Consider the following 12,204-nt stretch of genomic DNA (forward strand, 5'->3'; position numbering starts at 1 on the left):
TTTTTACACATAATAAAATCTCATTTGTTATATACACAGATGAAAAATAAAAACAAAACCAATAATAGTTTTGTGTTTAAGGAATATAGACAGCTTTTGTTGCCTTTATGTCTGTAGTCATATGGGGCCCAACTGTATTCAGATTTCCAACACAGTTTGATGACCTGATTAAGAAAGATGGATGCATGGGAAACGTGCTGCCTCCTGGGCCATCTACCCCCATGAGACTATCCATACTTCTCTCCCTCCTCAAAACAAACCATTAAGTATAGAAATATCAGTACTAGGGCTGATTTTGGGGGTGCTGAGGAACACTCTTTATTTCTGGTCATGTCTAAATGATTTCATTCTACTAAAAAAAATTCACAATTTGGAATTCTTTGTAATTGTTTGCAATTGCTGTTTTAATTATCCACAAAAGTAGACCTCCGCTTCCAGAAGTTAAGTAGTGAAGGAGAATTGGGAAAATAGTTTGATAAGGTAGCAGGGTTAAGAGACAATTTTTCTAACAAAAAAGAGATGATCCTATTTGTAGGGAGAGTGGAAGGAGGCAATAAAAAGGGAGTGACTACTGGTCAAGAATAAAGTTAACTGGATGGAATTAACGTCTCTGGTACCTGGGAAAATGAGTCTTAGGAAGAAAGCTCTCTTCTCTGAAACACAAAGGAAAGAGAGAAGTCATATTTCTAGAAGGACCTTTAGGTAAAGATGAGAGAAGTTGAGATTATCCTTCAAGTGTGATTATCTTCTTTGAGTAGAGAGTGATGGGATCTGGGTTGAGTTTGGAGGCTTGAGAAGAAGGGTGAAATTTTAAAATAGGTATCCTGGGAAATGGGGGATAAACTATATAATAAAGCTTTTGAATACTCACCCCTAATATATATGTTTTATTATTTTAGAAATTTTATGCATATGTATATATACATATGAGCAGATGACTTAGCATAATTTATGTGTATACACATATACATAAACTGTAATTTTGTGTATATGTATACCTGTGTGTGTATATATATGTATACACCTTGGCAGAGATTAGAGGATATGAGAAAACAATGATATTATTGAGAAGAATTTCAATGTTCAGTAGCTCAAGAATGGATACAGCAGATGATGCCCTATTTGAGTGGGAGAGAGAAGGTTGGAGAGATTTATCTATTATTCTACATGCCAGTGTCATGATTTTCTTTTAAAGTTCATTCACTATTGCTTTGAGCCAGATTCTACCATACGGCATTCTTTGATAACACTTTAAGCATACTTTTTTCCAATCCAGAATAAAGCTTTAGCTGAAGCCACCATGACCTTTGCAGACTCCACCCCCTAGGATCACATTCTGCAGATGTGGTCACATATTTAAATGAGCTGCCAGATCACTGAAGGCATCTCATTTCCATACACTTCATTATATAACACGAGCACTAAATTCAATGCTACATGTAAACCTGAGTGTACATTGAAAAAAAATGGCTTTAAATAAATGATGATTTAACCACTCTTAAAAATCTTCTCCCCTTTGAAAGCTTCCACAAGCATTTCCAACGTTACTGAGATGAAAACCAATATGAGCCTTGGCTTGACACTGACAAGGAACGTGGGAACGGGAGGATTTCTTGTGAGTGTTTACTTTTCAAATCCTCATTCCTCTCAAGAAAGTATGAAGTATGAAGTCTTCTCACCATCCCTCCTAGCAAGCCAAATCTTGAGGTTTAAATTTTTGAGCTTGACTTTGGATAAGACATGCTAGATGGAGAGCCAACATGAACGAACAATGTGTTGATATGTAGACGTCTTAAGATATTTAGTAAAACCATTGCCACAAAATGTTTTGGAAAAAGGGATCAGAAGGAACACTGATTCTTTACCCTTGGAAAATGTGCTTTGTATTGATAACAGCAGAATTCTAGCTCTCATTTCTCCTTCCTGTAGGAACATTCAGGATAGGTACTGCAAATTCAGAAAGTAGGTTTCAAAGCTACAAAGTACTTTTATTTTTAATCATTTCTGATAATCATTGACCAATCTGATATTATTTAAGGCATGGCTTGATCTCATCTTATTTCATATTAATGTGTACTCTCATTTAGTTTCTAGAAAGCTGTGAAAAGACCACCACAAATCAGTAAAAGAGAATGCCTTATTTAACAAGAGGTCTGGGGACAATTAATTGGTGAATAACTTGCATATCCCAATATACTTCTGAGTGAATTAAAAAGTTAATATAAAAAACTAGAAGAAAATGGAAGTTTTCTGAAAGAGAGAATAATTTCTGAACTTGGGACTAACAAAAAAATAACATAGAAAATTGTTGAAAAGATGCGACTGTAAAAAAATGAAAACCATCACACACCAAAAAAAAAAAAAAGAGAGTTTAAAGGCAAACAAAAACCCAGTCTCATTTTACATTTCTGCCAGTCCATGTAGGTGTAACCTAGTTGTCTAGCCCTGTTAAAATAGTCTTAGAAAGCTTACTTTAACTTTACATTGGTTATGACATGCTACATTGATATGCTAACTTAAAAGCCTGGGTGTATAACCAGATTACTCTAAAAATGTAATCAATTTGAACAATATCATTCTATTTTTACTGAGAGATATTAGAGAGACCTTGATACCACTAACTGAATTAAGTGTTGCTTATAATATGGGTTAGATCAATGCATAAATGAATATTGCAATGAATCTTCCTGGTTTATGATCTTCTGAAGTCTTTATCATAAGGTTGCTTTTGTCTTTTTTTTTAAGTTGAATAAATTAAGAAAGAAAAACATATTAAGATACAGGGATTACAGAATGTGCTTCAAAGTTTTTAGTCTGTAACTTCAGATTTTAATCTGTAACTTCAGATTTTTAATCTGTAACTTTACAGATTTTTATATGCAAAATAAAACATTTTGTAAATCTTATTTATAAAATAAAATTGCAAGAGAATTTGAGAGATTAACAGTCAATGTAGCAAGTAGAAGGAAGGAGGGAGGGAGGGAAAGAGAAAAAAAAAAAAAGGAAAAAGAAAAAAGCCAAAGTCTTCTTTCCATACCTAAAAGGTCAAAATCTTAAAATACTCTTAAGAATTCTGTGGAAAAGACTGACAATCATCACATTTTTTTTTTTTTGAACCTTCTTAAGTTCCAGGCTTAAAGCAGGAATGTTGTTCTGGCATTAACAATTGGCATATTCTAATTTCAACTCCTTAATGCTGTTTTCCATTGCTTTTAAAACAAAAAAATCTTTTCTAATACTTCATGAGTTAGTATTTTAAGATAAACCAACTTGGGGGTGGGAATATAGGAATCAGTAGTTGGTATCTTATTCGGTATACTAACCCAAGGCATCAATAGTGATTTCCCCCTAACTAATTGGCAAAATGAACCAGTTTTATAAGGGAAAAACTATGCCTTGTTCATTGAACATGAAATATGACCATAGCTGCTTCTCCTTTGAGCTACCAACAATTAAAGTGGGTCAAATAAGTCCCCTTTCATTCTTCCAATCACTTTTTGCAAGTCCACACTTTTCAGTTGTTTTAATAATTGGTCCATAGCTTTGCATAAGTTTAAACTATATAGATTTGTTTTTAAGATCATCACTAGACTTCTCTTCCCCATTTTTTCTCCTTTCACATCTAACGATTTGAATATTATTTAATCTAATGTTTCCCACGTGATTTAATCAGGAGTTCTTGGCATTCAAGCGCTGCTGAAAGGGAGAGCTTTGGGGTCAGGTCAGTGGAGATATTAATAGTTGGAGTATGATTGTGCACAAGAAGACAAACACCAGGTTTGATAACTGAAGGTTCTAGGGGCCAGAAGTATGGGGTTCTGAAGTCCTCAAGAAATACTTTGATAACTACAAAGGTAAAAACTGTCAGTTCATGAACCTCCTTTGTGTTTGTTTAGCATGTAGAGTGTTTCAGGTTTTTGTTAACTATAAATTTTCACACAAAATTCTCTCTTTCACTCTCCTTGAGAATTTGGGAGGTCTGGCCACACGGGGCCTGTTTCACACCAGCCGGCGGGCAGGAGCCACAATGGTCTGCCCTGCACAGAAAGCGTGGGCTCTTCATTCACCATGGTGTCTACACCTGGCTGGAGCTCTCTTCCAGGCTGCCTGCCTGGCCCATGGGGACATGAGGACTTGTGGTTTCTGCTGAATAGTATAAATGGAAGGGACAGGAGGAGACCTATGTTCAAGGAATAACAATGATAACGATGCTGGCTAACAATTATATATCCCTTGCTATTTACCCAGCACTGTTCTAAGTGTTTATAGCTATAGACTCATTTCGTCTTCACAGCAGCCTTAAGTTAGGAGGTCATTTTACAGATGAAGCAGCTGAGACCCAGGTATCTGAGAGACAAAAAATGAACTTTGCACGCATTTTTCTCCTGGGTGTTCTCTGGAAGGACAGCACCCCTTTTGTTGAGCTTGGTGGGTCACCTCATGGGCTCCTCCCTACACTGACAGTCCCAGTGCCCCCGTCCCCAAGACGCCTGCCACCAGGCACAGCACATCTGCCACCCTCTCCCTCCCTTCTGTGGGCTCCAGTGCACTTTCTCTCAAAGGCACTGTTGACTTGTTGGTTTCAAGAGTTGACGATTCCAAGAGTCTTCTAAGAGAATAAAAATAGTCCTGAGTTTCACAAATGGCGAGGTGGAGGGTTAACATTTTCCATGTGTTTTGTCATTGTTTTCATTTCTTTTAAGACCTGTGGTCCCCTGTGGGCACAGCAGTGCGGAAGTCAGTTTTATACAACCGGGTTATGCTCTGATGTCAGTCCCAATTTTCAGCTCCTGACCAGCTTTTCACCTGCAGTTCAGAGTAAGTTATGAATGTGCAGCGGGTCTGAGCAATGCCTTACATTAAAGGAGGGAAAAATTGTATCAACAAGTGCCATCCTTTTTTACTTTGTCTCATCTGTATGTGGATGTGATTTTGCCTGACCTATGGATATATGTTTCTTTCGTCGTTTCCTGTGTAGCCTGCCCTTCCCTCATAGATGTTGTGGTTGTATGTGATGAATCAAACAGTATTTACCCCTGGGATGCAGTAAAGAACTTTTTGGAAAAATTTGTGCAAGGCCTGGATATAGGCCCCACAAAGACACAGGTATGGACATCCATTATATATACACTAACCCACGCCTTTCGTTCTGAGAAAATATTATTAGAGATGAGGTCTTTATCTTTGCATTTGTCAAATCCCCATATTAAAGGCATTTAATGGTAATCTTGAAAGTTAACTGAAATTTGTGCTACACTGAGTTATTCTGTCTATGACTTCCCCTAATGCTAGTCTTTAAGCTTGGATGTCTATTCCTGATTCAGGCATCAGATATGTGTATAGCATCTTAATCCTCTTTAGATGCTTTTTTTTTCTTCCACTAACTCATGAACTAATCAATACATTTAGAAATCCAATATGTATTTTTTTACACACGCTTGGACTAATGATGACTTTCTTTTACTTACACTTTACTGGTGAAAAAATTATCTTTGAATTTTTATAAGTAAGTTCATAGACAGCATAATTCTACCATTTATTATTTTATAGTCTTTTGTCATATTCTAGTCTAGCCTTCCATTTTTCACACAGGACAAGTCTTTTCAATACTTTTGAATAACTTTTTATGTTTTAAAGAGTCTTTAATTTGGTTTTCTATCTTCCTGAGGTAGGCAAGCAAAACTCAGGAGCAGAAACGTCATGCTTTTATAACGCTGAAGAGCATTTTTAAAGTTTCAGGGTTTTTCTTTCTTTCTTTCTTGTTGGATCTGCTATTTCGTGGGCCATCTGGTTGTAGCAGGACATTGATCCAATATCAACAGGAATCAATTCACAGAGTTACTAGTTCCTGGGTTGCATCTGGTGCTCCAGGGGCCAACAATTGTTGGAACACTTTTCTAAAAAGCTTTCCAGTTATCTATATTGAAATTTGCTTTTCTGCTTCCCTATACAGTATTATAAAATATTGTTATATATTTTCCCCATTGACATTGCTTTTCAATACCAAGAGGACATTAGTATCTGTCAAAACTTTGGAGGTTTCACTGTGGGCTTTCACCAGAAAATAAAATAAAATTTCTGTTAAATAAGACTAGGTATAGCACTGGTTTCTGGAGAGCATCACTGTTAAGGCCCTCATAAGAGAAGTTTTCATCTGTATCTGCTTATTTTCTCTGTTTCTAAATGGGTTTCCCCCATAACATGACTTACTGTATTTAATAGTCTCTTGTGTGGAATTCCTGGCCTTCCTCTTCTGTCTTCCAATCCTGATGCATCTTCTTCGTCTCTAGAGGTGGTTTTACTCAGTATCTTCTCTTCCCTTCTAAATGTGATGTTTCTATAAGCTCTACTATACCACATTTCTTTAAATCTTCTCTTCCACCTTTATCTTTTGCACATAGAAGTTATGGGGCTGTGTCAGGGGATCACCATTCTCTTCCTATCACCTTAGATTTTGAAATCCTTAGAGTTATTTTTGATCCTTTCCTGTCTCTCAAATCTTACATCCTATCCTAATGAGGAGGGTTCAGTAATATATTTTTTGTCATTTTTCCAGTGCCTAGTTAACTGCCTTCCTAGAGAAAGTAGCTGATTGAACTCAGAAATCCAGGCCTTGCCCTTCCCACCTTCCTTACACACTGACCTCTATTTCAGAGACCCTTTTACCACTGATCCCTCATCACTATTCCTATTCTGGAAGCCCCAAATCCTAGGCATAGAGGGTGATCTCAGTGCTGAGAACAAGGATGTTAACAGAAGTGTCTGACCTCCTTGATCTGAAGGATTAGGGTATGTGCCCAAACATCTTGGTCAGAAGTTGTTCTGCCTCTCAGCCCTCTCGAATAAGACTCTCTCCAATGGCATTTTCCCTGAAGACCAGAAACTTCCTGCCCTAAATGCACATATAGCAGCTTTCTTTCTAACATCTGTGATTAGAGGAAATCCAACACAACAAAAACATTCATGTTGACCTCATTGATTAGCACATCACTTTTTCTTGTATTCAACTATAATTCTTTGTTTATTATATAATTATCCTCCCTTGATGAGATGTTCTGTTCCATCTATGACTGCTTATAATTGTTTACATGTTTATATCCATTGGTAACTAGAAAATCTATTTATATCATTTGAATCTTCCTGTTATGAACTTAATGCTACTATTCATCCATATGGCAGTGCTTAAAAATCTACATCTATTACTCTTGAGAACCAAATGGTACACAAATGGCACATTATCTTGCTTGTCAATAAGTAAGGCTGCCCTGCACTGATGGCCTCTGACCAGGAAGTTATTCCGCTGGAAGAAAAATAACTATTCTTAAGAAAAAAGTTGGAAATGATTCCCTTAAGCTATCAGCCCATGTCTAAATGCACTTTCGATTTTTATTATATTGGTTAAATAGGAATGATTTATAACTTAATGACAAACCTGTAATAAACTTCTTTTCTCTTGAAGGTGGGGTTAATTCAATATGCCAATTATCCAAGAGTTGTGTTTAACCTGAACACTTTTAAAACCAAAGATGAAATGATTAAAGCAACATCCCAGACATCCCAATATGGTGGAGACCTCACAAATACATTCAAAGCAATTCAGTATGCAAGGTAAGTTATGTTGCTAATAGGCCAATATTTTGATAAAATAGAAGTGCTCATAAGTAATAAAAAGGAAAGACAAAGAAAAATAAATATGTGGTACCTACACTTAAATCAGAACTAGTAGAGAAGAAAAGTCTGAACATTCTGTTACTTGAATACTTTGAGAAGGCAGTAGGGAATGAAATTTTTAAATCTTTGATTTATAGAACTTTTATAAGATATTACATAATTTTTAAAGATTTTACATGAAGTAAGTACAGTGAAATTAAAAGACCTTAGTTTAAGTTGGCAATGGAGCAATCTGCATTTATTTGTTAATATTTATCAAGGCCACAGACAACTTGAGCTACTGGAGCACTTCATGCAAATTTAGAAGGGCCATAGATTCCTAAGTGTTAATGACCTAGAAGTCTGAATTGAATTGAAGCGCTCATTCTACTTATAACAGGCTAGGGCAGTGTGAATTTCACAGCTATATAACATTCTCCTAATTCTTTGCTCAGTGTCTCTTATTTTCTCAGCACTGCTGACCTTCATCTTCACTCTGCTTTAATCAGATACCTTTACAAAAAATGCTAAATATTTTCCTAGTGTTAGAAATGAGAACTGTAGGTTCACCTTCCCTTAAACCTACTTCTTGCCCTTTTTCATTGAGTTGTGAGTTCCTTCCTTCCTCTGCCATAACTCCTTGAAAGAAGTGTCTATGCTCCCTTTTCCACATCCTTGAAACATATGGCTCTGCCATCAGGTAAACATGGTCCTGCCTCAAGCCTCATCCTCTTTAGCATCCCTGAACATTTGACAATAATGAGCACGCACTGCTATTTCTACTCCAGTTGCCATGACACCACATACTTCTAGAAAACCTGCGAACTTTTTGTCAACAAGTTTGCATCTTCACTGGCTCCTTTTCCTAATTTTTCTTCACCAAACAGAGCCCACTCTTTTATAGCCCTGTTCTCTTAGGCATTGTATCCATTGTATACACATGAGCCACCAGCCCTGCCTGGGTTACCCCATTGCTTTGTCATTAGCCCTGACCTCTCTCCTACAATTCACACAGGCATCCAGCTGATGCTGAAAATCCTTATTTGGAGTGTTGGCTCACTAGTCAAATTCAGTACATTCTAAACTGGCCTTACTCTTTTCCCTACCCCTCCTCATGACTCTGCCATTTTGATTCATGTGTCCACCTTTTCCCCTAGTCATTCAGACTAAAAACTTGATGGTTTACTTTATTCTTTCTCCTCCTCCTTAGGTCATGTATCTGGTCAGTCACCACATCCTGTCCTTTCTTTTTCTGAATTTCCTATTTTATCTGTCCCTTCTTTTTTCAGTATATTCTATGTTCTAGTTGCTGCTTCTATCAACTGCCCACTCTCCCTATATATCTCAAAAGTAGATTCCCTACAAGAGAAGATATGATTGGTTTGGTTAATCTTTTTTGTCCCTATTAAGATGTCCTTTGGAGCCAAGCCATCTCAGAGGCCGCTGGCCAATTGCCATTATGTGGAGTACCCTTCCTGTTCCAGGAAAGTAGACTTAGGGGTAGACTAAGATGACATAGAAAAATGGCCTTGTAGGAGTTAGAAACAGCAGAGGGCCTGTATTTTTCACAGGGAATGTGGGTGTGGCATTTTTCCCTGGAAAGAGCCCTGGGGTCTGGCAAGCTTCCTTCTCAAGAAGAAGGGCCACTTTCTGTTAAAATGGGACTCATATGGCTTTCATGATCTTTTCAAAACTTTGTTTTTCTCCCCAGCATCCCTGTCTCACCACAATTTCCTGAGCTAACAGGACTCTTTCCATTGTTAGGAGAGTCACCTAACTTCTCAGACTTTCTGGAATTTAATTACTTCTATTTTCTTTCTCTTTTTCTTCTTCTTCCTCCTCCTCCTCCTTCTTCATCGGTTTCTTTACAACAACAAATAGAGTTCCGATACTCTTTTAGTAAATATTGACATTTTCCATTGATCTTATCTGAGTGCCTACACTTAAAATTTACTGTTCCAAGCCCTGCAGGGAATCAAAACTAAATGAGGCATAGTTTCTACCCTCAGCAAACTTATAATCCTACATGAACTCTACTGTATGTCATAAAGAGTATAATTCACTCAAAAATTATTTGATGTGAGTACGAGAATTCAAATTTGGCTGAGAAATATGAAATATTTTTCCATATTTCTATATTCTATATAGAATACAAAAAAAGCTTTAGGAAATAAAATGATAGTCTCAGTTTTACGCATGTTGAATTTAAAGAGCTCCTTACACTTTCAGGTGAAAATATTCAATGCATTGAATACACAAACTTGAAGACAGGAAGGATGAATGGAAGCAAATATAGACTTTAAATTGTCATCATGTAGGTGGTGGTGGTGAACCTATATGATGACACCAGAAAGAATGTGCAACAAGAGAATCCAACAGACAGAAAAAAAGAGTTGTTGGACAACTTGTTAAACATCTAGAAACAAAATAAAGCTGAATCCCTGCCTCACTCCTTGAACCAAAATAAATTTCAGCTGGACCACCAATTTAAATCTAAGAAAATGAAACCATTAAAAGACTATGAGAAAACTTGGGTGATTAAAGAGAAAAGTCTTAGAGATAAGTCCTTTTAAAATACCATGTCAAATATAAAAGACACACATGCAAAAGTTAATGGATTTGATTATATCAAAATATAAAATTTCTGTACAGAATTAATATCACTAAACTTCAAAAAGTGATAAATGAACTGACAATTATTTACAATATATGTGACAAAGGATAATTTTCTTTATTAACAGAAGTCTTGTCAGGAAAGTGATGAAAAACAAAGAAAAATGGGCAAAGATAAAGAAAAATCAAGAGTTCATGAAGGAAGAAATATAAATGGCTAATAAACATATTAAAAATACTCATCATCCTTCATAGTGAAAAAGTACATATTAAAATAACAATTACATATTATTTCTCACTTATAAGAGTATCCCAGATTAAAAAGTTAATAATTCTCATTGTTATGGAAAGGAGGTGGAGAAAATTGCATTCTTGTACACTGATGGCAGTATAAATTGGTGGAATTTTTTTTAAATAAATTTATTTATTTGTTTTTTACTTTTGGCTGTATTGGGACTTCATTGCTGCGCGCAGGCTTTCGCTAGTTGCAGCGAGCAGGGGCTACCCTTTGTTGTAGTGCACGGGCTTCTGATTGTTGTGGCTTCTCTTGTTGCAGAGCATGGGCTCTAGGCACACGGGCTTCAGTAGTTGCAGCATGCAGGCTCAGTAGTTGTGGCTTGTGGGCTCTAGAGCACAGGCTCAGTAGTTATAGCACACGGGCTTTGTTGTTCCATGGCATGTAGGATCTTCCCGGACCAGGGCTCGAGCCCACGTCCCCTGCATTGGCAGGTGGATTCTTAACAACTGCGCCACCAGGGAAGCCCTAAATTGGTGGAATTTTTGAAGAGCAATTTAGTATTTTATTTATCAAAATTTGAAATGTGTAAATACGTTGTCTAAATAATTGCTAAGACTTTATCCTACTGACACATTCGAAAAAGTATGCCAAGATAGATACACAAGGACATTCATTATAGCATTATTTGTAAAACTCAAAATGGCCTAAATGCATAATAATGGGAATTGGTTAAATAAACTATTGTTCCTCAAAATAATGAAATATTATGTAGCCATTAAAAAAGGAGAAGTCTAAACCAGTGGTTACCAGTGGTGGAGGAGGGGCAACATAATGGTGGAGGACTGGGAGACACAAACTACTGGGTGTAAGATGGGCTCAAGGATGTACACCGTGGGGAATAGAGCCAATATTTTGTAATAACTATAAATGGAAATTAACCTTTAAAAATTGTATAGAGGGCTTCCCTGGTGGCGCAGTGGTTGGGAGTCCGCCTGCCGATGCAGGGGACGTGGGTTCGTGCCCCGGTCTGGGAGGATCCCACATGCCGCGGAGCGGCGGGGCCCGTGGGCCATGGCTGCTGGGCCTGTGCGTCCGGAGCCTGTGCTTCGCGATGGGAGAGGCCACAGCAGTGGGAGGCCCATGTACCGCAGGAAAAAAAAAAAAATTGTATAGAAATAAAATCAGAAAATCAAACACAAAGAGGAGAGTTCTATGTGTGCTGATATGGAAAGGTCTCCATCAAAATGAAAAAAACAACTGCAGAGAATATGTTCCCATTTTTATAGAAGTTTAAGGAGTAACTTTTGCATATATTTCTCTAGATGAAACATTTTCTAGAAGGAAACATAAACTGATAATAGTGATTACCTTTGGAATAGTGGCTTGGTGTGAAATTTTTGTTTTACACCTTTCCAAATGCTTTGGATTTCTTTTACCACATGTATTTATTACTTTTTAAAAAACAATTTACTGTTGAAAAAATAAATGCAGATCCAATGAGTAATATTTATGAAAGGAATGAATATCTTTACCCTGTTGATTAGTTTTAATGAGTTTAATCTTATTAGCAGAAGATAATTCTAAGGATTCCTGATGTAAATACACACACACCCACACACCATGGAAACCATGGAAGTTATTTTTAATGCCAAGCAAGATTTATATTTTTATATGTTTCTCTACAAGCTATGAATAGAATGTAG

The 12,204-nt window shown here is 36.8% G+C and overlaps 1 protein-coding gene across 1 annotated transcript in view; it reads left to right on the plus strand.

The window, feature by feature from the left end:
- Positions 1–12,204, plus strand: part of ITGA2 (integrin subunit alpha 2) — a 109,424-nt gene that overhangs the window by 56,142 nt on the left and 41,078 nt on the right. Inside the window, exons 4-7 of the mRNA XM_081230402.1 lie at positions 1,524–1,615; positions 4,704–4,818; positions 4,979–5,106; positions 7,460–7,608. Coding sequence (XP_081086528.1) covers positions 1,524–1,615; positions 4,704–4,818; positions 4,979–5,106; positions 7,460–7,608 — 484 coding nt within the window. The remainder of the gene's footprint in view (positions 1–1,523; positions 1,616–4,703; positions 4,819–4,978; positions 5,107–7,459; positions 7,609–12,204) is intronic.

The sequence above is a fragment of the Mesoplodon bidens genome (assembly GCF_964165515.1).
Source record: "Mesoplodon bidens genome assembly, chromosome: 4".
NCBI lineage: Eukaryota > Metazoa > Chordata > Mammalia > Artiodactyla > Ziphiidae > Mesoplodon > Mesoplodon bidens.